The 26,666-nt window shown below is 42.8% G+C and overlaps 1 protein-coding gene across 1 annotated transcript in view; it reads right to left on the bottom strand.

Annotated features, from left to right (window-relative positions):
- Positions 1-25,514, bottom strand: part of GALM (galactose mutarotase) — a 62,075-nt gene extending 36,561 nt beyond the window's left edge. Inside the window, exons 1-4 of the mRNA XM_043468366.1 lie at positions 25,081-25,514; positions 12,973-13,127; positions 8,413-8,619; positions 3,014-3,095 (exon numbers count right to left, since the gene is read on the bottom strand). Of these exons, the coding sequence (XP_043324301.1) occupies positions 3,014-3,095; positions 8,413-8,619; positions 12,973-13,127; positions 25,081-25,270 (634 nt within the window). The 5' untranslated portion in view covers positions 25,271-25,514. The remainder of the gene's footprint in view (positions 1-3,013; positions 3,096-8,412; positions 8,620-12,972; positions 13,128-25,080) is intronic.
- Between the last annotated feature and the right edge of the window lie 1,152 nt (positions 25,515-26,666).

The raw sequence follows: 26,666 nt of genomic DNA, 5'->3' as shown, positions 1-26,666 counted from the left end.
GGGGAAGCTGGTGACCACAGAACCTCTAAGTGAGAGAAAGGAGTGCATCCCCACGGGTGCACCCCTCCCCAGTGGAAACCCTGAAATCCTTCAAAAAGCAATTTGGAAAAAGGAGGGGGAAGGGCAAAGAGTGGGAGCTCCACAGCAGTAATTGTCTAGAAGGGCCAAGCCTCACAGTCAATATTATTCTGAGCACAACACCCACATTCTTAAGCCACTGGATAAATTCTTCATCCTCTTTAGGGTTTAGGCAATTCAATTTAGTATCATATAAATTGCTCAAGAGAGACAAAAAATTACTTCAAAGAAATCTAAAGCTTCACACATATATCACTTCAATTCATAATATTATTGTCAGTTATACTGACAATATAGTAATGTTAGTATTGCAATTTTGCAACTGTTTTAAGTGCAGAACAAAGCAAATAAACAAAACATATTGATGCTATTAGAAACCAAGATTTTTAGCATAAAAGAGATGCACATATAAAATAAAAACAGAGTTAAGAAAAAAAAAGAAAAAAAAAAAAAAGAATCTGCCTGCCAAGGCAGGAGACACAAGTCTGATCCCTGGGTAGGGAAGATCCCTTGGAGGAAGGCATGGCAACCCACTCCAGTATTCTTGCAAGGAAATTCCCATGGGCAGAGGAGCCTGGTGGGCTATAGTCCATGGGGTAGCAAAGAGTTGGACATGACTGAAGCAATTGAGTGCACAGGCAATCATGAATACACGATAAAATTTTCACTGGTCCACAGAAAACTAAGATAGATTTGGATAATCAGTTGCCACATTCTTTTACAAAGTAAGATAAGTTCAATTTAAAAGGTCCTTCTTTATTCCAAGATTAAATTTTTCCCATTTTTGTGGTATTAATATATTCTTTCTTTTGTGAAAAACGGTGACTATGAATGGTAGTTTTTTTTTTTTTAATGTAGCCTATTTAGCTCTGCTTCTTATTATTATCCCAATCAGTTAAATTTTTTAAATCAAAATATAATATGCATGTATTCCCAATTAATTTTAATAGCTCTGTATTTGTAACAGCTTTCCAGCCTTGGCAAAATGAAAAGTTGAACAACCTGAGATAAATCTCCCTAATTTTTTAAAATAATATTTATGGGTATGATTTATAAAAATTTATGAACCCTGATTGAGTTCAACATCCTATTTACAAAAAAAAAAAGTCTAGAGAGTTTAAATATTAAAGTATTATACATGCACTGAAGGTCCCATAGCCAGTCAGTAGCCAAGCCAAGACTGGAACCTGGGCTCTTGCTTCCTGAAAGTTCAGAGCTTTTACAGCCTACTCAGCCTCACCGGTGTCCAGGATTAGTACAGAGGGGAGAATTTGACCTAAAGCTACTTACAGTGCAGAACTGTGATGAATGTGAGTTTTACGTGGTCAATTAGATTACTTGTTAAGTTATATTGTGCTTGGCCACAATTATCTCTTACAATCATGACAAATAATCTTTACCTGGCATGAATTAGGCATTTTTTGTGTGTGTGATTTTCATCTGATCAAAACTCAGTAGGATAGCATAAAATTTTATAAATATACAGAAAGAAATATGCCCTTATTTCATTACCTCGCTTGTAAGCTGCTTACCTCATTTTCTTGTCAGTCACACAACAGTAGCTGCCACTATTTTTCCCTTGCAGCTCACAATATAACAGTTCCAATGCAATAATTCTGCATCTACCTATTGAGCCATGTCCATATCAGATAACACAGGTTATCAGACCAAGGTAAATATAAAAAACCCTGGAGCCAGGAAAACATTCAACTCTGTGATGCTAAAAAATTGTAATCAGGGGAGCTGATGAAGAAAGCATTTGTCTTTCTAGACTTCTGCTCTGCCTTCCCTTCATCCTCTACTTTTACTTTAGATTTCTTTGATGATGCTTTTAACATTCACCTTATCTCTGATTTTAACAAAATAAGAATATGTACATACTGCTTTGGGGGTAATTACTCCAAGTTAATTTCTATAACCTGCCACAAATAACAGTACCCCTGCAAGTCATCTTGTTGTCATCCATCTGTCCCCTGGAGCCAGATGGGGGTACACATATGATCTAGTACAAAATTACACCCGTCAATCCTAGAGATAACACATGAACCAAGGTTCCTTTTTTCTTTTTTTAAACTGAGATAACTCACATACCATTTCAAAGTGCACAGTTCAGCAATGCTTAGTGTATTTACAAGGTTGTGCAACCATCACCACTATCCAGTTCCAGAATCTTTCATCCCCGAAGAAATCTCATACTCATTATCGCTCCCCATTCTCCTCTGTCCCTAGCCCCTGGGAAACCACTAATCAACTCTCTATCTCTATGGATTTGCCTATTGAACCAAGGTACTTTTGATCCCAAATAATAATAACCAAGGTGACCTCAATTCAGAACCCAGGAGACACACAAACACACAGATACACACACACACACCCCCCCATGAAATTCCTCTCTGGCAACACCTCACCTTCCCTTCTGATGTGCAGGACTCCTTCTTCCATGCCATTCCCCTGTGTTTCAGAGGTGATATACCCTCATTTGTCCTACTCAAGGTGCACGCCATCCCACCCTTTTCTTCTTCTGTCAAAAACCATGACAAGTTCTCTCAGGGTCCTGCATTTGTAGGGTAATGCTTAGGTAAATTCCCTTCTGCTAAGATGCTAAGAAATAACAGATTGACACTTTAGTGGAGACCTTCTGAAGTCTAAGGCTCAGCTGGGATGACCATCTGACCCAGTTTGTTTGGGACTATCTCAGCATATGCCTGTTACCGTGGCTTAATTATTAACAGCATTCCTTCTCTCTCAAAAGTGTCATGGTTTGATCGTCTAAGTACATGGTCTCCCAACCTTACCCAAAATAAATGACTAATCATGGCAACTATGGGCATTGTGTCAGGCCAACAGGGGAAATAAATTTAGGGAAATGAAGTTTTAATGTTTCTCACATTGCACCCCAGCTCTGCATTCCTATAAAAGGTTTAAATTCACCAACCTGTAGGAATCAGGACTTCATCCACAGGCAAAAAAGCATCAGCTTCTATAGTGACTTCATGGTCATATATATTTGGGGAACCCTGGGAGAGAAAAAGTAGAGAAAGAAATGAAGATTTAATGCTCAGTCTTATATATTTGCTTTACAACTTCTCTTGCAGAAATGATTTCAAGTATTGATGAAAACTTTAGAAATCTCATTTGACCGATGAGGACGACTAATATGTTCACTTAAGTTAGGTAGGTAGGGGCTCAAAATATTAGCCGATACATCTGAAAGAAGCTTTCAAGGGTGACCCCAGCATGACTTTTCTGAATGGAATGATGAAAGTGAAAAGTCAGACAGACAACGGTGGTTTGAAAGCCTTTAGGGTTTTCACTTATTAGCAGAGGGGTTTCTTCTGCTCGCCTCACATCCCAGGCAAAGAGAAGAGCAAGGGTCAGTGACATGTAACACAGGTGCTGGGTGTTCAAAGCATTGCCTGTAGGCTCACTAGGGGTGGGCCATGTCACCACTTCTCTGGCCTAGTTCCCACCCAGAAGTCCCCCACTCCCTGCCACAAAGCATAAGACTGGGAGTCAGAACTGGGGTCCCAGCTCCTCCATAAAGACAGCCTGCCCTCCTGGCAGAGTCCAAGGCTGGTACATGAAGTGTCAGTTGGTGGTCAGAAAGGCCTGGGGTCTAATCCTGGCTCCCAGTGAGTGGCCCAGGGAAGTCATTAAACCTCCTGGAATCTCACTTCCTTCAGCATAAGACTGGGCTGATGCCCTCATTCTGTCCAGGGTTCTCGTGGGGAACAGTTTAGTCAAATGTGCTTGCAAACTAGAAAATACACATATATGCTTCTAACAAGAAGGATTATATTTTAATAGCAGTATTTTTTAGTTAATTAAAAAAATTATTTATTTATTTATGGCCGTGCTGGGTCTTTACTGCTGCACGGGCTTTTCTCCAGTTTCAGAGAGCTGGGCTACTCTTCAGTTGCGGTGCGAGGGCTTCTCACTGCTGTGGCTTCTCTTGTCGCAGAGCACAGGCCCCAGGGCGCACGGGCTTCAGCAGTTGTGGCGCGCAGGCTCAGGACTGTGGTTCCGAGGCTCTAGAGCACAAGCTCGATAGCTGTGGTGCAGGCTCAGTTCTCTGCACCATGTGGGATCTTCCCCGGTCAGGGATCTAACCTGTGTCTGATGCGTTGGCAGGCGGATTCTTGACCACTGAGCACCAGGGAAGCCCTAACAGCAGTGTTTTAGAGCTTCCCAGCAAAAGATGTGGGATGGAAAGCAGCTGAGGGCTTTGCTGAGTGAATGCTCAAAAGTAAACTACACCAGTTGTTTTCAACTGGGCATGATTTTGCCCCACAGGTGTCCTGAGACATATCTGATTGTCATGACCAGGGACAGTCATGCTCCTGGGGAAGTAGTTCTGGGAAGAGGCCATGGATTCCATCAAACAGCCGACCACGCCCAGGACAGCCTCCCCACCCCCACATCGAGGAATTATCTGGCCCAAAATGTCAACAGTGTTGAGGCTGAGAAACCCAGAGCCGAGGTAAATTGAAGGCCCTGCAGTTTCCTGAGAAGTAGGCAGAGAGAGGCAGTGCGCTCTGGGGATAAACTGAAAACAGACTCTATGGTGAGATGGCCTCGGCCGCACAATCAAATGGAGTCATCCTGAGGAGAAAGGCCAAGATTTTAGAGGCCATGAGAATCGATGTCTACACACGACAGAGACTAGTTTATTTACACTACCAAGAGGCTCTGTTTCTGAGGAACTAGGACTCTCTTGGGTTGTCCAGTGGTCAGGGGTAGGAGTGGGCGGGAGACAAGGCTGGAGCAGAGGCCTCTGCCCACACCTTCTTAGCCACTCCTTTCATCCCTGACCTGACCTGGGAAGGCAGGTCCAAGATGGCAGTGGCCTGCATCGCTGCCTACAGCTGTTATAGCCTAGAAGGGTCTCTCTCCTGTGTGACTCTCCCTGTGTCATCGTCTCATGCCTCAGGCTATGAGAGCACCCAAGAGGCCCCTCGGACTGAGGAAGAGAATTTGGGACTCTTTCCTTGGCTCTAATTATTTGTTCAATGCTCACCTCAAGGTTGAGTAGTATTCCACTGTATGAATATATCACTTGTTTATCTGTTCTCCTGTTAATATTGACTTCTGAGTTGCTTTGAATTTTTTTTTTTTATTATGAATAGAGTGTCTTAGGAATTTCCTTTTACTTTTTTTTTTTTTAACACTAGGGCAGGAAGAAAATGATTCCATATGAAAATCACAGACCAATAAATTGAGTCCAAGATGTTGAGAAGAAGTCTGGGAGGAGAAAGAAAGGAACACTGACTAGGCACCCACTCTCTTAATTGCTGAGTCACTAAACAGCAGTAACACTCCTTCAGTAAAGAAAGCATGCTTTTCAGTCTATGACTCTCTTACTCGGAATAATGCAAAGTCTCCTCTAGTGGAATATTACTGTTGGATTATTTTCTTTTCCAGGCTGATGAAAACTTGGCAAGGAATGCTGAGTCACAAACAGAACTGAGGCCCATCTCTGAGTTCAGTGTTTGCTTTTGTTAACTTTGTTTGATTGCTACTATTTGTATTAAAAATGTTAACCATTTAGAGCTCACTATGGCTTGGATGGGGGCATTAAAGACCTTTTTGTGCATTGCCATGACCATCACCTTAATTCAACTCTAATCACCTCTAGCAAGAGAGACACCGTTGGTTCTTACCCAAAAGCCATCTAACTCCATTATTAGCAAACACCCTCCTTTTCCCCTGGCAGAATACTGACTAGTTGATTCATCCTATAATGAGGATATATTCAGGGATAGGACCCCCACCTGGGCCCCAGAGAGCAAACTTTGATTTGTCTAATTCCCTTGCTGGTGATTGGGTTAAGCAGAGCATAAGACACACTCTGGCCAACAAAATGTGAGGAAAGTCTGTTGAGGAGCTTCTGGAAAAAGTTTTGCTTCTTCTTAAAAATGGAACATTAGAGATATGAAAAAAAAGAGTAGGTTCTTTTTTAAAAATCTCTGGATGTGACTATATGAAAAGGTGACTCGTGGAGCTGTGGCAACCATTTTGTAATTATGAGGGGATAAGCCTGAAGACAAAAACCATAACACTGAAAAAGCAGAATGGAATGAAGGAAGAAATTGGGTCCTTGATAACATACCTACAAAGACATACCAGAACCATAACTATTGCTTTTCATCTCAAATTGCCCCAGGCCTGCTTTCATAGCTCTTAAGGCAAAGTTTCAGTTTTGTTTTTTAAAAAAAGTTCACCCATTTTTGCGTTAGATAAGAAAGGAACAGCCAAAAAAAAAAAAAAAACCCTCAACTAATCTACAATCTACATACCTTTTCCATTCTTTGAAAAACACCGTGCTTTCCTGTCTCTAGGCCTTCAACACTCAAACTTAGAAGTGATGAGTCAAAGCTTGACCCCCTATGTAGGACAAAACTTTGCTTATTAAATTTAAAGGACAAACAAAAAGAAAATATACATGATGAGTTGACTGCTTTAAATATTAAGTTTTGAGCTATTTTTCCTGGGGAGGGTTTAAAACACACGATAATACTTTTCCGGTGGGGCAAGAGATGTTCTGAAAATTCAGAGAGACCCCTTGACCCCAGGCTGATTAACTGCCCAGCAACACTTACGTGTCTGCTCCAAAGGCTGGTGGCCCTCACCCAGCCCCACTCGTGAAGCTACTGGCTGTGGATCTGAGCTGTACTTTCTAAGATAGCACACGCAAGGGAGTTCGCCCTGACCACTTTTCTGTGTGGGGTCTGTGATCTGGGAAACTATCCAGCCTCTGGAAAAAAAAAAAATTAGAAATACCTGTCCCTCCAAGTCCTTGTAGTATTGGAAGGGTGGAAAATTCTGGTCAGGAGGGTCCTCCTCTCGGGTAAACAGAAAGAGCCTTAGTGAACCTTACATCCCCATTTTGTGTCCTTCATTGGAACACACAGGCAGATGTAATACTTCACACCTAATTTCTCTATTTCTCAATCTATTCCTTTAGACCACCCCCTTGGTTACAAAATGTGGAAAATAGTGAAAAACCACCACGATCTGCTACCCACATAATACCATTAATATTTTGTGCTATTTCTGTGAAGTTTCTTTCTGAACTTATTTTTAAAAGTGGGGTTTTATGCTTATGACTGCAGAGTCTTTTATGGCTTCTGCATGTTTGTCTTATTATTATTATTATTATTTTGTTTAAGATCTCAAGAAGGATGGTTCCTGAACATAAGGAATGAGCAAGTGAAGAACCATCTTTCTTATTTTCAAAGGAAGAGCTTTGGAAATTATGTAAGAACAAATTAGCTCATGCTATTTGAAAAGATTCTAGAAAAAAATCAGCAGATCACCAGCAAACTCCAAAAAAGTATAAAAATGTTAGGGATTACTAGCTGGCTGTGAACATCAGCTTGTGGTAGGAAATCATGCCAAAGTGATTCAAGTATAGTGACAATGATGAAGAAAAAAGATGAAATGAAAGAAAGAGAAAGAAAGAGAAGAGAAAGATGAAGAGAAAGTCATAGACGGAATCGAGAGTTTAGCTAAGCCTTTTATTCTGTGCCATGTAATAGCTTCCTCAATAAGTTAAAATATTACAGCTAGGGGGAATGAGGTAGTTTAGAAGGAATTACCTAAGAGGGTCTCTCCCTGTCTTCACAGCACTCTTCAGGTGGGTTTGTACAGTGGGAGCACCCCAATACACCCCATTTCCTAAAAGGGACTGGGCTAAGTACATTTCCAAGGATCCAATGTGGAAAATGCCTTACTTAGAAGTAATTTTTAGGGGAGGGGGAGGAGTGGAACAGGGGAAGCAAATGTAAGCCCTTGTCACAGTTAGAGGAGAGGGAGTTGTTTTTTTTGTTTTTTTTTTTTAATATTTTTATTTGTTTATTTATTTGGCTGAGCCTGGAGGATCTTCAGTTGTGGCATGCAAACTCTTAGTCGCAGCATGTGAACTCTTAGTTTCGGCATGTGGGATCTAGTTCCCTGACCAGGGATCGAACCTGGGACCCCTGCTTTGGGAGCTCAGAGTCTTAGCCACTGGACCACCTGGGAAGTCCCAGATGAGAGGGAGTTCTTGAAAGCGCTAGTTTTACCTGTCTGAGCATGTGGGCAGCACAAGCTACTCAATGTACTCCCTTCCCTATAATTTCCATTTGTTGAGCAGCTACTATGAGGCAGATGCTTTGCTGGGTGCTGTTCCTCACTCCAAGGGTGACCCCATCTCCAGGGTAATTCCCTAGTGGGTTAGTCTCTTCAGTCACAGCCCCCCTCCACCCCCAGGTCATTCCACACAGCTCAATGCAAGAGAGAAGAGGCAAGTGACACTTCACACTACAGCAGGTGAGCAGAGGCAAGTTCACTTACCTGGCCGGCCAGGTTGAAGTAAGAATGATTGGTCAGATTGACCGGGGTGGTCTGACTGGCCTGTGCGCGATAGTTGACCACGAGCTCGCCGCCATCCAGCGTGTACGTCACCCAGACCTTTAAGTCTCCAGGGTAGCCTTCCTCACCATCTGGACTGACCCGTGAGAACTCGACACCATTTGACAGCACCCGAGGGGTCCAGAGGACCTGGAAGAAAGTGTTTTCAAAGCTACTTAGTCACTCCAGTGCCGAGCTAAATGCCACATTGCAATATTTAAGGACAGCTTGGAACCTAAAAAATGAAACTAGTGAGGATAACCAAACAGGAGCAGACTCACAGGTAGAACAAACTAGTGTTGCCATTGGGGTTACCGTAAGGATAGAGGATTAAATGTACAAACGTCTATGTATAAAATAAACAACCTACAAGGATCTATTGTACAGCATGGGGAATATAGCCAATAGCTTCCCTTGTGGCTCAGCTGGTAAAGAATCCACCTGCAATGTGGGAGACCTGGGTTTGATCCCTGGGTTGGGGAAATCCCCTGGAGAAGGGAAAGGCTACCCACTCCACTATTCTGGCCTGGAGAATTCCAAGGACTGTATAGTCCATGGGGTCACAAAGAGTTGGACATGGCTGAGCGACTTTCACTTTCACTTATAGTAACTTTATTGATTTAGAGAAGAGGTTAATTTTTTTTTTTTGGCTGCACTGGGTCTTCATTGTTGCACGGGCTTTTCTATAGTTGCGGCGAGTAGGGGCTACTCTCTAGTTGCACTGTGTGGGCTTCTCACTGCGGGGGCTTCTCTTGTGGCAGAGCATGGGCTCTAGGTGTGCGGGCTTCAGTAGCTGTGGTTCCCAGGCTCTAGAGCACAAGCTGAGTAGTTGTGGTACATGGGCTTAGTAGCTCTGCAGCATGTGGGATATTTCAGCACCAGGGATTGAACCTGGGTCTCCTGCATTGGCAAGCAGATTCTTTACTACTGAACCATCAGGGAAGAGCCTATAATAACTTTAAATGGAATGTAATCTTTAAAAATTGTGAATCACTATGTTATATACCTGAAATTTGTACGTAATCTTCTATGCCTTATCGAGTGCCCATTATGAGCCCAGGGACTCACTAGAAACATCATACACACTATCTTTTCTGTCTCAGGACTGACTTAAAGTGGGTACCATTATCCTCTTTTAAAGATGAGAGAGCAGAAGCTCAGAAAGGATAAACTGCTTGTTCCAGGCCACACAGCTAGTAAAATGCTGGATTTAAATCAAGTGGTCTAATCCTAGAGCCTGACTCCTTATTCTACACCATCAGAGGATGAGGTAGCCAGAGACCTCCAGTCCCTTTGGGGAGCCCTGGGATCACTAGTAAAGGGGACCTTTGCTGACATGAGACCTTCATTTGTTGGGTGCTCATTAGCCACTGACCTGGTGCTTTACACAAACCATTTGATAAGGATTTGGCTGAACCAACTAAAATTACCATTTTTGTAGGTCAAAACAGTTGTGCACTGGTAATTTCATATGGGTACAACTAATATCATTACCCCCATTTTACAGATTAGCAAACCGAGTTCAGTGGTGTTAACTTGCCCTTAAAGTGGGCGGTGTTAACTCTACCTCCCACATTCTAGAGGATGGAGTAGAACCCTTTCACACTTCATGCAGTTATTTAAAGGGAAAAAAAAAATCTTGTTTAAAGTCATACATGTAATAAGTGACAGAGCTAGGGTTCAAACTTAGCCTGACAGTCTACACTATTCCACATTTTTACTTTCAGTGAATGTTTTATTCCAATCTTCATTTTCAACAGCAGAGTTGAGACCAAACACTGTCATTCCAAATAGACTTGGGAGACAGTAACTTGTGTGGGCCATAAGAGTGGCCCACGAGCCCAGGCTCTGCCTACCCACTCCTGACATGCCTGCATCTCTCACCGACACTACATTTGCCAGGAAGTGAGGCCCGGTAGGAAGGGAGGTCTCTGCCTTCACCTACAGTGAAAGCAGCTGGCATCTGAAACGAATTCAGTGACCTTGGTAAAAAATTAATTTTACACCCTAATTATCTCCTGGAAATGGTAAACTTTTGAGACACTTAAAATATAAAACCTGGTATATGTGTGATTAAAGAAAAAGGTCAATTAAAGTCAATCCTAAAGGAACTCAGTCCTGAATATTCATTGGAAGGACTGATGCTGAAACTGAAACTCCAATACTTTGGTCACCTGATGCAAAGAACTGACACATTGGAAAAGACCCTGATGCTGGGAAAGATTGAAGGCAGGAGAAGGGGACAACAGAGGATGAGGTGGTTGGATGGCATCACCGACTCGATGGACATGAGTTTGAGCAAGCTCTGGGAGTTGGTGACGGACAGGGAAGCCTGGAGTGCTGCAGTCCATCAGGTCGCAAAGTGTCAGATGTGACTGAGAGACTGAACTGAACTGAAAGAAAAAGGAATCCCCCAAGTGGGAAATTTTATAAATAAAATATTTGAAATAAAATGGTCTTAACTTGCTACCTAGTTTTTCTCCTTTAGAGAAAGGATACAATGGAAAGATTTTTGTGTAAGTCAATATCATCAGACAAAGTGGAAAGTACAATTCCTATTCACAGGAGGATTTCCCTGATTCAGTAGTTTCCAAATTTTCCTGAAAACTTCCAAATTTTTTTCTCTAGACCTACTTACACCATTTCTAATCCTGTCAGGTTACTCAAATTTCATTGTTAAAAAAATGTGTTGGTATAAATAAGAAAACAATTACCTGCAAACAGACAATTATGCAGTAATTGTTGAGATCAAACAAAACTGAAAACGAAGTTCATGTGATACTGCTCATGTTGCTCCATGAAAACCTAGTGTCCTAAAACTTTCAACGGCTTCATGATTATATTCCGAGTCTTTCCCCACCCTCTGTGAGCTGTTGCACAGCCACTCTCTCAAATATCCACTTTTTAAATGACATGCTATCTTTTCTTGAAGAACAGTTCAACTCCAACCTCCCTAGCTGCCATTAATTCCAGTTCCTGTAGCACACCTCTGGCATCTATATTATGGGGCTCGTTGCCTATAACTGTTATTCATGTAACTTACTACATGATACTCACTATACTAGAGTATCAGCAATCTCCATCCCACTATGCTCCCTGGTTCACAGAAGAGGCTCAGTAAACACACGGCAGAGGAGGATATAAACACTCACTCTCTTCATGTGTTTGTTCCTACAGGGCGTGCCCTGTACGTGACACCGCAGAAAACTCCATGTGGAACAGAGGCCGCAGGAACAAGCTAGAACAAGGTGCTGAGGCTCCTCTGAAGACCCCTGGCCAAACAAAGCTGAAGCTAACTTCCTCTGGTTGGGGTTTGCCCATGGACCTGGCATATTCCAGAGACCCTCTGCCCTCATATTGCCAGCACAGAAGCCATCCTCTGCCTTCAGCCATCTCTGGCATGAGGAGTTTCATCATGGAGGAAAGGGGAAGTAATGGGGCTGTCTGGTTCTAAGCCACAGACAGGAAGCTGATAGAACAGGGGAAACAGAGAGTGACCAACTTCCTTCATCAGGATAGCTGGTGGTTAAGAGGTAGAAAAGAAGAAATTGCGATTCTTAACATGCCATATATGTTCCTGTCTTCTCCGGCTTTTCTCTAGGAAATAACCTGGGTGGTATAATTTAAAGGAAAGCTCACTACCAAAATTACCTCTCTGAAATTAGACTAGTAAGAGAATCACTGAGCTCAACCTGCAGACTCCCACACAACTAGGAAAGAACAGGAAGCCAGGCATTCCCACCTCAGGGAGAAGCTGTCTGATCAATTTGTTTTCCTAACCTGCTTTTCCAGGAATTCACTTACAGGATGGGAGTTAATGTGGAAAGGGAGAACTGGGGAGAATCTGACGTCATTTTGAGGCGTGAGACCCTTCACTGGGAGGGTAGCCTGGATATGGCAGCACAGTACATGCCAGTCGGGGTCGGGGGGAAGAGCTTATAGACAGATTCTAGGGGGATGCTGGGTTGGGGGGATGCCAGTGACTATGGCAGACACCAGCAACTGTAGTATAGGAATGAGGGCTTTGGGTCAGGCAGCCCAACTTACGAGTTGTGTGGCCTTTCAGGGCCTCAGATTTCTCATCTGGTGATAATACGGGGTTCTAATAAGAGTGGGAGATAATATATGCAAATGATTTGTGCAGGAAGTGGTACATATTGTCTTTAATCCACTTTTCTGTTCTGCCTAAAGTCAACTCTCTGATCCCAAAACTGTGAGACAGGCGTTCGTTTCCTGTCTTTCCTAAGTCAAAGGTTGTCATCCTTTCACTCAGGGGCTCCCCTGCCTACTATAGTCAGATTAGCTAGAGACAGCTGGGTCCTGGAACACAGTCAGCAATCTGCGTCCCCCCAGGCCCAAACCATGAGCGCAGCCTCCTTCCTGGATCACCTTACCACGCATTGACTCCAGGGCCTAGGGCTGTGCCTGGCAAAGGCAAGGCATGCTTGAAGGTACTCAGTGAAGTGTGCCAGGTGAGGACACTGTGCAATGACTTCAACTCACCTTGTCAAACCCTTTGACTCCTCCATGCAGGCTGTTGGGCCCGTTGTTAATGGCCAGTTTATACTCCTTCCCATCCAATGTGAACGTTCCTTTGGCAATTCGGTTGGCCACCCTGCCAACCACAGCTCCAAAGTAGGGCTGCTTTTGGAGGTACCCTGCAAGGATATGGGATGACAGCGATTTTAAAACCTTCAAGCCAAAGATGAGGTCCACACTGCTGCCCACCACCTCCTTCTGAGGGCAGCTGTAAGTATTAACAACATGGGCATACTATGTGTGCATGGAAGCAGGGAAAATTGGTGTTCTTTACACACGACCCTTCCCCTTTCCAAAAGTAATTCATATTCTTTACAAACATTTAAAAAGACTAAAGGACAAAGAAGAAACCAAAATCATCCTGACCTTCTCACTAGAGAGAACCACTGTTAATATTTGGGTTTTTTTTTGGCTGCGCTGGGTCTTGGTTGCACATGAGCTACTCGCTAGTTGCAGGGCACAAGCTTCTCACGGCAGTGGCTCCTCCTGTTGAGGAGCATGGGAGCTGGGCCCCAGGGCATGCAGGCTCCAGCAGTTGTGGTGCTGATTTACTTGTCCCACAGCATGTGGAACCTTCCCAGGTGAGGAACTGAACCTATGTCCCCTCCGTTGACAGGCAGATGCTTAACCACTGGACCACCAGGGAAGTCCACCATTTATATTTGTATGTATATCTATATTGGTCTTTTTTTTTTTTTGGCTTATTGTATTGGCCACATAACATGGCTTGCAGGATCCCAGTTCCTTGGTGGTGGTGGCGGTTTAATCACTAAGTTGTGTCCGCCTCTTGCAACCCCATAAACTGTAGCCTGCCAAATTCCTCTGTCCATGGGATTCTCCAGGCAAGAATACTGGAGTGGGTTGCCATTTCCTTCTCTAGGGGATTTTTCCAACCGAGGAACTGAACTCGGGTCTCTTGGATTGAAGGCAGATTCTTTACCAACTGAGCTACAAGGGAAGCCCCACCAGTTCCCATTCCCTGACCTAGGATCAACTGAGTGCCTCCTGCAGTGGAAACTCACAGTCCTAACCACTGGAATGCCAGGGAATTCCCTCCTATGTAGATCTGCATATTCCCTTTAATATTTGAGTATACGTGTGCATATGCTTTTCAGATGGGCTTCTTTCACTTAATAACATGCATTTAAGGTTGCTCCATATATTTTTGTGGACTGATTTCTTTCTAGCACAGCATAATATTCCATTGTCTGGATGTACCATAGTTTACTTATCCATTCACCTATTGAAGGGCATCTTGGTTGCTTCCAAGTTTTGGCAATTATGGATAAAGCTACTACAAATATTCATATGCAGGTTTTTGTATGGACATATATTTTTAACTCCCTTGAGTAAAATACCAAGGAATGTGACTGCTGGACCATATAAGAGTATGTTTAATCTTGCAAGAAACTGCCAACTATCTCCCAAAGCAGCTATACCATTTTGTATTCCCAGCAACGAATGACAGTTCCTGTTGCTCCATGTGCTTGCCAGCATTTGGTGTTGTCAGTGTTCTGGACTTTGGCCATTCTAATAGGTCTCAATGTTGTTTTAATTTCCCTTTCCCTGATGACATATAATGTGGAACAAATTTCATTTGCTTTCCAGGAGCTCGAAATGTGAAACGCAGGACTTCTGTTCAAAAATCATTTAGCTACATCTCCTTTTGACTCCTACCTTGATTCATTCAACTGGTGTACACCAATCCCCTACTCGTTGCCAGCCACATGCTTGGCATAGGAGACAAGGATAAATTCAACAGCAAGCTGCATCATGGACTTGCAAGAATTCTCTCAGAAGGGACCACTTTCTGGCAACAATTAATAAGCCCACACTTTTAAACCCTTAGTTTAGATGAAGAGTTTTTAAGGATTAAACGGTAAGGATAGCAGAAATGACTGCTCCTAACTGTCTCTGAGAAACTCTTCAGAACAAATGGATTTTATATTACTTTCTTAAGTTACTAAGTGTTTTTTTGACTGCACTGGGTCTTTGTAAGAAAAAGCACAGCAACTTTTTGTTGCAGCACACAGGCTTTCTCTGGTTGCAGCACAAGAACCTCTCCTTGAGGTCCTTGGGCTTAGTTGCCCATTGGCATGTGGGATCTCAGCCCCCTGACCAGAACCCAAGTCTCATGAATTGGAAGGTGGATTCTTAACCACTGGACCACCACATAAGTCCCTATTACTAAGCTTTTAAATCAAATCAAAATTACAAAAAGTGACAGTCCCCCAAAGTCTGAATAGGGCTAAGAAGCTTGTTTCTGAAATGCAGAAAATACTATTTTCCATGAAAAAGGGCAGTTTCTAGGTCAAGCCAAGAATGATGGTTTAATCTAGTCAGTAACTGATGTTTGGCCCCAGGTAAATAGCAGGGAGGGAACACAGCTCCACCCATCAACAGAAAATTGGATTAAAGATTTACTGAGCATGGCCCCGCCCATCAAAACAAGACCCAGTTTCCTCAGTCAGTTTCTATCATCAGGAAGCTTCCATAAGCCTCTATCCTTCTCCATCAGAGGGCAGACAGACTGAAAACCACAGTCACAGAAAACTAACCAATCTAATGACATGGACGACAGCCTTGTCTAACTCAATGAAACTATGAGCCATGCCACATAGGGCCACCCAAGATGGATTGGTCATGGTGCAGAGGTCTGACAAAACGTGGTCCACTGGAGAAGGGAATGGCAAACCATTCAGTATTCTTGCCTTGAGAACCCCATGAGCAGTATGAAAAGGCAAAAACATAGAACACTGAAAGATGAACACCCCAGATCAGTAGGTGCCCAACATGCTACTGGAGAAGAGTGGAGAAATGACTCCAGAAAGAATGAAGAGATGGAGCCAAAGCAAAACAAACACCCAGGTGTGAATGTGACTGGTGATGGAAGCAAGGTCTGATTCTGTAAAGAGCAATATTGCATAGAAACCTGGAACGTCAGGTCCATGAATCAAGGACCTGATGGCAAGAGTGAACGCTGACATTTTAGGAATCAGCAAACCAAAATGGACTGGAATGGGTGAATTTAACTCAGATGACCATTATATCTACTACTGTGGGCAAGAATCCCTTAGAAGAAATGGAGTAGCCATCATACTCAACAAAAGAGTCCGAAATGCAGTACTTGCATGCAGTCTCAAAAAACGACAGAATGATCTCTGTTTGTCTCCAAGGCAAACCATTCACTATCACAGTAATCCAAGTCTATGCCCCGACCAGTAATGCTGAAGAAACTGAAGTTGAACAGTTCTATGAAGACCTACAAGACCTTCTAGAATTAGCACCCAAAAAAGATGTCCTGTTCATTATAGGGGACTGGAATGCAAAAGCAGGAAGTCAAGAAACACCTGGAGTAACAGGCAAATTTGGCCTTGGAGTACAGAATGAAGCAGAGCAAAGGCTAATACAGTTCTGTGAAGAGAATGCACTGGTCATAGAAAACACCCTCTTCCAACAACACAAGAGAAGACTCTACACATGGACATCACCAGATAGCCAACACTGAAATCAGACTGATTATATTCTTTGCAGCCAAAGATGGAGAAGCTCTATACAGTCAGCAAAAACAAAACCGGGAGCTGACTGTGGCTCAGATCATGAACATCTTATTGCCAAATTCAGACTTCATTTGAAGAAAGTAGGGAAAACCACTAGACAATTCAAGTATGACTAAATCAAATCCCTTATGATTATACAGTGGAAGGGAGAAATAGATTTAAGGGACTAGATCTGATAGACAGAGTGCCTGATGAACTATGCACGGAGGTTCGTGACATTGTACAGGAGACAGGGAGCAAGACCAACCCCAAGAAAAAGACCTGCAAAAAATCAAAATAGCTGCCTGAGGAGGCCTTACAAATAGCTGTGAAAAAAAGAGAAGCCCAAAGCAAAGGCAAAAAGGAAAGATATACCCATTTGAATGCAGAGTTCCAAAGAATAAAATGGAGATGATAAGAAAGACTTCCTCAGTGATCAGTGAAAAGAAATAGAGGAAAACAAAAGAATGGGAAAGACTAGAGATCTCTTCAAGAAAATTAGAGATACAAAGGAAACATTTCATGCAAAGATGGGCTCAATAAAGGACAGAAATGGTATGGAGCTAACAGAAGCAGGATATTAAGAAGAGGTGGCAAGAATACACAGAAGAACTGTACAAAAAAGATCTTCACGACTCAGATAATCATGATGGTGTGATCACTCACCTAGAGCCAGACATCCTGGAATGTCAAGTTAAGTGGGCCTTAGGAAGCATCACTATGAAAAAAGCTAGTGGAGGTGATGGAATTCGAGTTGAGCTATTTCAGGTCCTAAAAGATGATGCTGTCAAAGTGCTGCACTCAACATGCCAGCAAATCTGGAAAACTCAGCAGTGGCCACAGGACTGGAAAAGGTCAGTTTTCATTCCAATCCCAAAGAAAGGCAATGCCAAAGAAGGTTCAAACTACTGCATAATTCACACGCTCATCTCACATGCTAGCAAAGTAATGCTCAAAATTCTCCAAGCCAGGCTTCAACAATACGTGAACCGTGAACTTCCAGATGTTCAAGCTGGTTTTAGAAAAGGCAGAGGAATCAGAGACCAAATTGCCAACATCTGCTGGATCATTGAAAAAGCAAGAGAGTTCCAGAAAAACATCTATTTTTGCTTTAGTGACTATGCCAAAGCCTTTGACTGTGTGGATCACAATAAACTGTGGAAAATTCTTCAAGAAATGGGAATATCAGACCACCTGACCTGCCCTCTCAGAAATCTGTATGCAGGTCAGGAAGCAACAGTTAGAACTGGACATGGAACAACAGACTGGTTCCAAATAGGAAAAGGAGTATGTCAAGGCTGTATATTGTCACCCTGCTTATTTAACTTATATGCAGAGTACTTCGTGAGAAACGCTGGGCTGGAGGAAGCACAAGCTGGAATCAAGATTGCTGGGAGAAAATAGGAAAAGGAGTACGTCAAGGCTGTATATTGTCACCCTGCTTATTTAACTCATATGCAGAGTACATCATGAGAAACGCTGGGCTGGAGGAAGCATAAGATGAAATCAAGATTGCTGGGAGAAATATCAATAACCTCAGATATGCAGATGACACCACCCTTATGGCAGAAAGTGCAGAAGAACTAAAGAGCCTCTTGATGAAAGTGAAAAAGGACACTGAAAAATTTGGCTTAAAGCTGAACATTCAGATGGCATTTGGTTCCATCACTTCATGGCAAATAGAAGAAGAAACTGTTGAAAAAAGTGGCAGACTTTATTTTTTTGGGCTCCAAAATCACTGCAGATGATAACTGCAGCCATAAAATTAAAAGATGCTTACTCCTTGGAAGAAAAATTTTGACCAACCTAGACAGCATATTAAAAAGCTCCAAGAGTTTACATTACTTTGCCAACAAAGGTCCATCTAGTCAAGGCTATGGTTTTTCCAGTAGTCATGTATGGATGTGAGAGTTGGACTATAAAGAAAGCTGAGCACCGAAGAATTGATGCTTTTGATCTGTGGTGTTGGAGAAGACTCTTGAGAGTCCCTTGGACTGCAAGGAGATCCAACCAGTCCATCCTAAAGGAAATCAGTCCTGAATGTTCATTGGAAGGACTGATGTTGAAGCTGAAACTCCAATACTTTGGCCACCTGATGCATAGAGCTGACTCATTTGAAAAGATCCTGATGCTGGGAAAGGTTGAAGGCAGAAGGAGAAGGGGACGACAGAGGATGAGATGGTTTGATGCCATTACCGACTCAATGGGCATGAGTTTGAGTAATCTCCAAGAGTTGGTGATGGACAGGGAGACCTGGCATGCTGCAGTCCATGTGTCGCAAAGAGTCGGACACAGCTGAACGAATGAACTGAACTGATGTAGAGTAAAGGGTAGAGACAAAGTTTGTCCCTTTTTTCTGGGCAAGGGACTGGCCAGAATACATTAATAAACGGGGTATGGTCTTCTCCACTCCTCAAACATCCCAAGGATTCCAGCTATGACATCAACCTCAGACTGCCCAAACCTTAACAAGAGTGCCCTAAAAGTCTCATTTAAAATTGCTCAGGATTCTCAGACAAACCCTCCACACCCTGAATGACTTTCTTTTGGCCTTTTGAGGAAAATCAACACTAGTTTAATTGACGAGCACTTTAAACATCCCAAATCTTTTATATGTTTTACAATCGCTGCTGGTTGTCCCAAATGAATCTCCATGCCATTTTGTGCAGTGTTAACAAAGTGAAATAGGATGTTCGAGGAGTGTGAAGGAAGATATGTGGGGGCAAAGGAAGTAAAGATGATTAAAATTATTAATTGTTCAATATAGTCAGACACAATCATAGCCAATAGTACGTTTAATCATTATCTATTTGTTTCAGGTGAGGAAATAGTTCTAGAGAGGTTAAATAATTTGCCCAAAGTCACAGAGCTATAAGGGACAAAGCAGAGAATTTAAACTAGGAATCCTTAATGCTTCTAAAAGGACACTCTTGGGCATCTGTAATATGAAACTGCAGCCTCTAAACTGGTCCCTTTTCCTCCCACCACCTCTTATAAACTCAGGTTTTCTAAAAGCACTGTTGATTTTTTTTCTAATCTTTTCATAATGCCTCTCATGGCAGTAATAGCTGGGTGTTGGTAGCAACTGAGGTGAAGATGAAAGGAAAAGAATTGTGTTGATTATCTGGGTAGATTATTTATACCTGTAGCTCATGAGCAAATATTCTCACCAAGGTTTTGAAAGAAGTCATAATGACTGCAAGTGGGACACGCAGATGAAAAAACATTAAAAAATATTTTCAAGGGACTTTCCTGGTGGTCCAGTGGTAAAGAATCAGCCTTCCAAACCAGGGGACATAGGTTTGATCCCTGGTCAGGGAACTAAGGTGCCGTATGCCTAGGGGCAACTAAGCCTGCATGTCACAACTAGAAAAGCCTGCATGCTACAACGAAGACCCAGCAAGTCAAAAAAGAAGAAAAAAATTTTCAATACAAAAAATGGCAGAAGAAAAACCTCACAGGAGGCATTACTGACTTTTCTAGGCTATAACTAAAAGATCATATGATTTACCTCATTAGAATTCTACAGAACAAAGACCTCATTTCCTAGGGAGTATGTGAACTATTCTGACCTCCATTCGTGGCCATCATCCAAGTAGCTTACATAATCTATCTGGGAAATCAGAGAGTTCACATCTAACCTGGCAATTACAAAAGGACCATGTCTCATGGAATTATCCATGCTTAGCTCTTCCCTGTGGCTCAAAACATTTTGGGGACATAGTAACGTGAAGATAAACCCTGACTCTGTCACATCGTATTGCTTTAAACTATTTGCCTCAGTTTGTTTATATAATACTTACTCAGACATTCAAAGATTATCCAGTGAAAATCCAGCCTTCTTCCCATCCCTGTACCACAGCTACCCAGAGTTCCTTCTCAAACACAACTTCTGTCACCGATTTCTTAACACGGATTTTAATACACTAGAATTGATCAAAATAGTAATATGCTGCCATTCACACTATTATGATTAAGACAATTCTGCTTCTCATAATGACATATATGAAGTTCAACCCTGAAGATGGCTGAACATATCAGAAAGCCTTCCCATAATAAGAAAAACAGAGAAGCTAAAGGCAAAGGAGAAAAGGAAAGATATACCCATTTGAATGCAGAGTTCCAAAGAATAGCAAGGAGAGATAACTAAAGCCTTCCCCGGTGATCAATGCAAAGAAATACAGGAAACAAAAGAATGGGAAAGACTAGAGATCTCCTCAAGAAAATTAGAGATACCAAGGGAACATTTCATTCAAAGATGAGCACAATAAAGGACAGAAATGGTATAGACCTAACAAAAGCAGAAGATATTAAGAAGAGATGGCAAGATTACACAGAAGAACTATACAAAAAAGATCTTCACGACTCAGATAATCATGATGGTGTGATTACTCACCTAGAGCCAGACATCCTGGAATGTGAGGTCAAGTGGGCCTTAGGAAGCATCAATATGAAAAAAGCTAGTGGAGGTGATAGAATTCCAGTTGAGCTACTTCAAATCCTAAAAGATGATGCTGTCAAAGTGCTGCACTCAATATGCCAGCAAATCTGGAAAACTGAGCAGTGGCCACAGGACTGGAAAAGGTCAGTTTTCATTCCAATCCCAAAGAAAGGCAATGCCAAAGAAGGTTCAAACTACTGCACAATTGCACCCATCTCACATGCTAGCAAAGTAATGCTCAAAATTCTCCAAGCCAGGCTTCAACAAAACGTGAACCGTGAACTTCCAGATGTTCAAGCTGGATTGAGAAAAGGCAGAGGAACAAGAGATCAAATTGCCAACATCTGCTGGATCATCAAAAAAGGAAGAGAGTTCCAGAAAAACATCTACTTTTGCTTTACTGACGACACCAAAGCCTTTGACTGTGTGGATCACCAAAAACTGTGGAAAATTCTGAAAGAGATGGGAATATCAGACCACCTGACCTGCCCTCTCAGAAATCTGTATGCAGGTCAGGAAGCAACAGTTAAAACTGGACATGGAACAACAGACTGGTTCCAAATCGGGAAAGGAGTACCTCAAGGCTGTATATTGTCACCCTGCTTATTTAACTTATATGCAGAGTACATCATGCAAAATGCCGGGCTGGACGAAGCACAGGCTGGAATCAAGATTGCCAGGAGAAATATCAATAACCTCAGCTATGCAAATGACACCACCCTTATGGCAGAAAGTGAAGAAGAACTAAAGAGCCTCTTGATGAAAGTGAAAAAGGAGAGTGAAAAAGTTGGCTTAAAACTCAACATTCAGAAAACTAAGATCATGGCATTCGGTCCCATCACTTCATAGAAACAGTGAGAGATGTTTTTTTGGGGGGGACGCTCCAAAATCACTGCAGATGGTGACTGCAGCCATGAAATTAAAAGACGCTTGCTCCTTGGAAGAAAAGCTATGACCAACCTAAATAGCATATTAAAAAGCAGAGACATTACTTTCCCAACAAAGGTCCACCTAGTCAAAGCTATGGTTTTTCCAGTAGTCATATATGGATGTGAGAGTTGGAATATAAAGAAAGCTGAGCACCAAAGAAATTATGCTTTTGAACTGTGGCATTGGAGAAGACTCTTGAGAGTCCCTTGGACTGCAAGGAGATCCAACCAGTACATCCTAAAGGAAATCAGTCCTGAATGCTCATTGGAAGGACTGATGCTGAAACTGAAACTCCAATACTTTGGCCACCTGATGAGAAGAACCGACTCACTGGAGCAGACTCTGATGCTGGGAAAGATTGAAGGTGAGAGGAGAAGGGGACGACAGAGGATGAGATGGTTGGATGGTATCACCGACATGATGGACCTGAGTTTGAGTAGGCTCTGGGAGTTGGTGATGGACAGGGAAGCCTGGTGTGCTGCAGTCCTTGGGGTCGCAAAGAGTCGGACAAGACTGAGTAACTGAACTGAACTGTACCCTCATAATGACATATATGAAGTTCATCCCTGAAGATGGCTGAACATATCAGAATATGGTACTTGATATTCTAAATATGTCTTTGTCTTTTGAAAATAGCTTGCTTTCCTTTTTAAGTAAACAGTTAAATTATCTAAATTATAGCATAAGGTTGAAAATGTTTCTCTCGATCCAGCATCTGGAATACTTCACTTTTTTTGATGTGCCACACAGCTTGCAGGATATAGTTCCCCGACCAGGGATGGAACCTGTGCCCCCCTGCCCCCACCCCCAGCCAGCTGGAATGGAAGCTCGGAATCCTAACTGCTGGACCACCAGGGAATTCCCAGTACCTAGAATATACTTTAGATGCTTTGATTCGACCTGGCATTTTGTGGCACCAGTCATGGATGCTGACAAAAGAATGCCATTTAACTCTCTCAAGATATGTTAACAACATGGATGGGGGGCAATACAGTCAATAAAAGCTAGATCACTGTAATCCAAGGGGATCTATTTTTTTTCCTCCCTTTTAAGAACATTTGGTGATAATACTTTCTTTCACCTAGATTCCCACAAAACTCAGAGACTCACAGAGACAACGTATTCAACATTACTGCACTCACAAAATTGGCACTTCTATGCCTACTAAGAATCTGGTGCTTCTCAGGTGCCATATCATCATCATGGCACACTTTTCAAACGAATTGTGCAAAGATGCCTTTTGTTTTAAGATCCATGTGACTCTTATATCAGAACTGAAATTAGGAACTTTCCTGCTGGTCCGGTGGCTAAGACGCCACGCTCCCAATACAGGGGGCCCAGGTTTGATCCTTGGTCGGGAAATACACCCCACATGACGCAACTAAGAGTTTGCATGCTGCAACAGAGATCAAAGATCCAGAGTGCCGCAACTAGGACCCAATAAAGCAAGCAAATAAATATTTTTAATAAAAAAATTAATTAAAACTAGGAAGAAATGAGTGTGTGTACGAGTGGGGGGAGGGGAGGGGAGGGCAGGGTAGCTACCTTCTGAATGGTGATAAGGCAGAGATGTAAATGAGGTGATAAAAGCAGATACCATTTATCATCTCCAGTGCTTTATAGGCTCAGAAATTCTAGGTCATCCATCCAATTCTTCTTGGACTCCATGGGCAATTTTGCACCAGTTAAGTAATCTCTGTGATTCTGTTTCCGCCAAGCAAATGGTTATGCTAAAATAAAGATGACTCAGCAAACATGATTCTAAAGCATTCTCTTTTTTTGTCACTTGTCAACTCTCTTGCCTTCTGACTCTGAAGACAGGAGATAGGAACACCCACCCCAGAAACTGAAAGGGATGTAGAGAGTAAGGGGACAGTGGAGCTGATTTTCCCAGCCCCTGCACGTTCCCACCACTGAGTCTCCTATAATAGGCTTGCTGAAATTACCAGAGAAATTCTGCTGAATGTTACCTACACCTTCTCCAAGCCAAGCTGTGGAGGCTCCAAGGCAGTTAAAGACAACCCACCAAAAAAAAAAAAAAAAGACAACCCACCAGAGGGCAAGGAATAGAATCCTCAGGAATATTTAGAAAACATTTTTGTTAAGGAAATGAAGAGCCAATTTCAGTCTGCTAAGGGAAAACCAATTCTGTTTTCTGTTGACCTCCCATCCTGGGCTATGTTGCTGAAGAAGCAAACAGACAGAAAGACACACACCTAAAGGAAAACCTCAAACCTCCTCTCTAACAGATTTTGTCCACACGCTTACCACTGAGCAGAGAATTAATTCTCAAGCAATTGCCCTTTGCTAACTTTATTTCGATCTTTTTTTCTCTCTACTTATTCACTGTGCCAAGAAACAGCAAGCACTATGTACACTTTCCTTTGCCTCAAGAAACTGCAGTGAAGTTGCAGTTTTAATTATTTGTTTATGCCATTATTTGGCTAAGGTCTATCTCCACATCTAAACTGCAGGCTGCATGAGGGTGGGGACCTGTCTCCTGGAATGAGATAACTGAATCAACAATGATTGAATGCATGAATTAATACACGTTCTTAGCTGTCATGGATTCCTGCAGAATAAAATCCACGCCAGTTATAAGGAGACTCATTTCTCGACAGTCAGTTGGTCTTCCATGTTCTTCCAGTACACGGTTATCGATTAGCCAGGGGGTGTGGGACACCGAACTCCACAGAACAAAGCAGATAAGCTTCTGCACCCGCTGAGCTTACCTTAGGGAGCATTTCTGAAACAACCAGACCTCAAAGAGAATCTGATCAAGAAGAAAGGAAGTAGAAGACGCACGTCTTTAATTTTTTTCCCCTTCTTCAGAAATGGCAAGAGAAAGAGCTGGGAGCCACACCCGCTCCAGCCTGTGTGTCTCCTCTCCCGCCCTCTGAGATCAGGCAGTTCAAAGATCGCTCCAGGGTTGCTGAAGTTTTATCTTTCCCTCAACTGACTTTTTAATTAAGGCAAAGCCTGAAAGTATAACCGGAAGCTAACTGCTACAGCAGTTTCTGTTCACTTTGTCTTTTCCCAAACACTGGATCGCAACACACTGAGTCAGCCGGCTCCCAGCGGTCACAAGCTCGGTACTTCCCCTCGGTCGCCGCATCCCAGGCTGCTGGTGTGGGGCTGGGTGCGCGGCGGAATTCAACCCACCTTCCAACTCGTCAAAGCCGAGCACCACATCTGAGGCTCTGCCCTGCCTGTCTTTGACCTCCAGGGCTGTGATGGTGCAGCCCCAGGAGATGATGTCCACTCTCAGCTGGTCTGACTGCAGCTGGAACTTCTCCACTGTCCCTGCTCCCAGGGGCAGGTCTCCAAACACGGCTCTGGTCACCGAAACCATGCTGAGCTCAGGGTGTGCAGCTGCTCCACGTCCTTCGAACTCCCGCCGCTAACCCTGGAGCGGCAGAAATTTACTGGAGAAGGGGCGGGACGGCTCACACTCCTCCCCTTTCTTGCCTGGATTTAAGGAGTGACCACTCCTGCAAAAAAAATATCCTCTGGGACTTCTCTAAATCATTCCTCTGCCTGAGGGAAGGCAAAGTTTCCAGCTAGGCAGGCAAGTCCAGTCAGTTCTTTTCCTTTGGACCTCTGGCCGCATTGCATGTTGGGAATGGTAGTTTTGGGAATGTGAAATTGCATTTTGGGGCCTGTAGTCTTTCTAAACCGAAATCCTGACTGCAATGTTCTACCGCTTTTCCGGCACGAGGTTCTTAACAAGCAAAGATTCATCCGTTAATGGTGGCTGACTTTCAGATAAGACGCTGAGAATTGAAGAGATGAGAATTAGGAATAGTGAGGGGAGGAAATCTTGGGGGGAAATTTTGATTTTAACTCTTTGAACCAGATGGGAAAGAAGTACAAAGCTAATTTAGAAAAGGGGTAAATAACTGCAGGTTTCTCTGGACACTGACTGAGGATCCATTCTGTTTGTCCCGCACAAACAACTCTGAAGGTGTTTCTGCTTCTCACTGCAGAGAGTCTCTCCAGACTGCCAGCCTGGAGTTAGTAGCCTGCACAGGGTCCCATGTAGAGATTAGGACATAGTCAGAGGCAGTCTCTGACTTTCCTTTCCTCAGGGAACTGGGAATGGACCTTGGGTATATACCCATTCTTATTCCTAAAACCCAAAGTTCCTTTAAAAAGGGATTAAGGATAAATATTTATTAAGGTCCTAATAAATGTCAAATACTGTACTTTGATTGCTTCCCAGGTGACTCAGTGGTAAAGAATCCGCCTGCCAATGTAGGAGAGGCAGGTTCCTTGGGTCAGGAAGATGCCTTGGAAAAGGAAATGGCAACCTACTCCAATATTGTTGCCTGGAAAATTCCATGGACAGAAGATCCTGATGGACTACAGTCCATAGGGTTGAAAAGAGTCAGACACAATTGAGTGAGTGAACACGCAGTACTTTTGTTATCTCCTTTCCATAATCAGAAAAATGTTTTAAGTATATACTGCTAGAAAAGACACAGAGGTCATGGATAATTGTTATGCTTTGATGTGCCTCAGAATTATCTATAGAGATTAAAAAAAAATTACATATCCCCAGGCCCATACCTGGAGTTTCTGATTCTGTGAGTCTAGGGTGAAACTCAGGAATCTCCTCTTCTCACAGATTCTTCATGGTATTTTAATGCAGTCTATCTGGGACGAGGCCTTGAGAAATATTGCTCCAGGTTTTGATGACTAATCTCAGGTGTTTTTGGTTTTTCTTCCCCCACTGATGGCAGAGGACT

The sequence above is a fragment of the Cervus canadensis genome, chromosome 5 (genome assembly GCF_019320065.1).
Source record: "Cervus canadensis isolate Bull #8, Minnesota chromosome 5, ASM1932006v1, whole genome shotgun sequence".
NCBI classification, from domain to species: domain Eukaryota; kingdom Metazoa; phylum Chordata; class Mammalia; order Artiodactyla; family Cervidae; genus Cervus; species Cervus canadensis.
Note: the sequence above shows the minus strand (reverse complement) of the source record. Positions and strands in the feature narration are given on the sequence as shown.